Below are 2,546 nucleotides of genomic sequence, written 5' to 3'. Positions count from 1 at the left end.
TATAAACCCACGTGTTTCCCTTCACTACTGCATACATATTTGTTTTATTGAACAAATACACAATAGAGCCCTTGACTGGGTTCACTCATGAGTTCTTTCAATATTTTGTATAGACTTTACCATTCACAGCTGCTATTGCTAGTTAACTGTGAAAAATTGTGGCATGCAAACAGCAATCATTACCCATGCTAAAAGACTGCCTTGCAGCCAGTTCTTGAGAAAATTCTACCCTTTAATGGATTTAAGGACGTTCTCATTGATTTGAAATCCATCCAAGTCCAGTAAACAGCAGTTTCCAATCAAATTATAGTCCTCATGCATGCCCAAACTGACCTCATTGTAGTTCATGCCATTCCAGTACTTAGAAATGTTCAGACTTGTTGCAGAATTTGAATTGTTTGAGCCATTGCTAGACAAGGTTGGCATGTGAAGTAGTGGGGTGAGTTCTGAGCTATTAATAATCTGCTTTATTTCTTCTGGAAATGGGTATTCTTCAGACACTGCATTAAGCAAACCCAAGTGATAAGTTGTGCAGTTGGAATTTTCTGAGTCAAGTGTTGATTGTGGGCACATCACTGAGTTATAACAACCCATGTTAAAACTGGAACTTTCACTCTGTTCTGAATACAACCCTTCAGAAAACAAAGTGTCCTTAAGAGAATTATTGTCTGGCAGGCATTTGGACACAAGATTGGGAGAGATATCTTCAAACCCACCTTGTAAACTTATCCTTGAGAATTCAGTACCATATGGGATCCTAACAAAACAATCCATTTGCATGTCAGTTGATTCTGTTTCAGGGACTGTTCTCTTACATTCTGATGCCTCCTTTCTAGTGCAGTCCCCAGAACTTTTGTGGGCATTTGCATCTGTGCCCGAAACCTTGATCTTCTTCTTCAAATGGGTATGCCAGAAATTCTTTATCTCATTATCAGTACGCCCAGGGAGCATTGAAGCAATATGGGACCACCTGCAATTTTGTAAGGAAAATGTAAGATAAAACGTACAGGAAAATGTAAGATAAAACATAGAAAACAAACAGCAGACATGTTGTTTACTTCTAATTGTATGAACAAGATTAGTGTGATTTCAGATGAGTCACTTAAACAAATCAAAGCTTAAGGTATGTTGTTTAAGTAGAAATAAATGTAATTTGTTCTAAAATAACAAACAAGATGTTGATTGTACACACTTTGTTTGCCCTTACAAACAGTCAACTTGCTGTCTTTTTCATTGAAAAGGTTTTTACATCAACTCAGATAGACTGAAATATAGTGAACATATTGTTCACTTCTAAATAACAACAGCAGTCTGACTGTAGGGATGAGATTAGTGTGATTTCAGATGAGCCACCTATACGAATCAAAGCTTAAAGTATGCTGTTTAAGTCAAAACGAACTCTAAATAACAAACAAGGTGTTGATTGTAGACACTTTGTTTGCCCTAACAAACAGTGAACCTGCTGTCTTTTTTATTGAGAGGTTTTTATATCAACTCAGATAGACTGAAACCTTCTCGATTGAGAGCCACAGATATACAATGATTGTAGACACATTGTTTGCCACTAAACAACAAACAGCAGTCTGATTGTAGGGATGGGATTAGTGTGATTTCAGATGAGCCACCTATACAAATCAAAACTTAATGTATGTTGTTTAAGCGAAAAATGAATATTATTCGCTCTAAATAACAAACCAAGTGTTGATTGGTTGTAAACACTTTGTTTGCCTTAACAATCAACCTGCAGTCTTTTTCATTAGAAAGATGTTTATATCGCCTCAAATAGACTGAAACCTTTTTAACTGAGAACCAAAAAAACACAGCAACAAAGAACTAAATAAAACCTAAGGTTGAAAGTTGAGATAACCTGTTCCCCAGAAGTGCATGAGCATCAATGATAATCTTCTGTTCTTGATAGGAGAAATTTCCTCGTTTCAGACCTGGCCTCAGGTAATTGATCCACCGAAGTCTACAACTTTTTCCAGACTTTTTAAGACCTGCAAAATTTCAAGACCCAGATAAACTTTAAGCCTACAAACTATAAATTAAAATGCTCAATCAACCAAAAAGAGAAAAATGTTCCAACTAACCAGCTAGTTTAGGAACTTCACTCCAATATCCATGGCCGTATCTGAGAACATAGTTTCTTAGCATAGAATCTTCTTCAGGTGACCAGAGCCCCCTCGTATATTTCTTCCTCTGCTTCTCATCTTTACAAGACTTGCACACCATAACTACTGATCGATGAAACGAAAGAATTCTTTTTTTTTATAAAGTATTAAAAGCAATATACGATCTTGATTGAATAATCTGTATATGCTGTGTGCAGACTCTTCACATGCATATAAATAACAAATGAATTCCATGTGGGTAATTGAAAAATGATGTTAAAATTTTGTTTAACCGCCATTATTGTTTTTGGATGACCTGCCGACTGCAAATTTACCATAACACAGTGTTGTTGGATCTCACTTTACAGTCATATGATCTGTTTTCTTTCACAACCAAAATCATATTAAATCATTTGCTACATTTAACCTTGTACG

The 2,546-nt window shown here is 35.9% G+C and overlaps 1 protein-coding gene across 1 annotated transcript; it reads right to left on the bottom strand.

The window, feature by feature from the left end:
- Nucleotides 1-225: 225 nt before the first annotated feature.
- Nucleotides 226-2,232, bottom strand: LOC131038663 (transcription factor MYB4-like). Its single transcript, XM_057971164.2, has 3 exons — nt 2,091-2,232; nt 1,868-1,997; nt 226-970 (listed from the first exon to the last, which is right to left on the bottom strand). The coding sequence occupies exons 1-3, from the start codon at nt 2,230-2,232 to the stop codon at nt 226-228; spliced, it is 1,017 nt and encodes a 338-aa protein (XP_057827147.2).
- Nucleotides 2,233-2,546: the final 314 nt, after the last annotated feature.

This window comes from Cryptomeria japonica, chromosome 9 (assembly GCF_030272615.1).
Source record: "Cryptomeria japonica chromosome 9, Sugi_1.0, whole genome shotgun sequence".
Lineage (NCBI taxonomy): Eukaryota > Viridiplantae > Streptophyta > Pinopsida > Cupressales > Cupressaceae > Cryptomeria > Cryptomeria japonica.
Note: the sequence above shows the minus strand (reverse complement) of the source record. Positions and strands in the feature narration are given on the sequence as shown.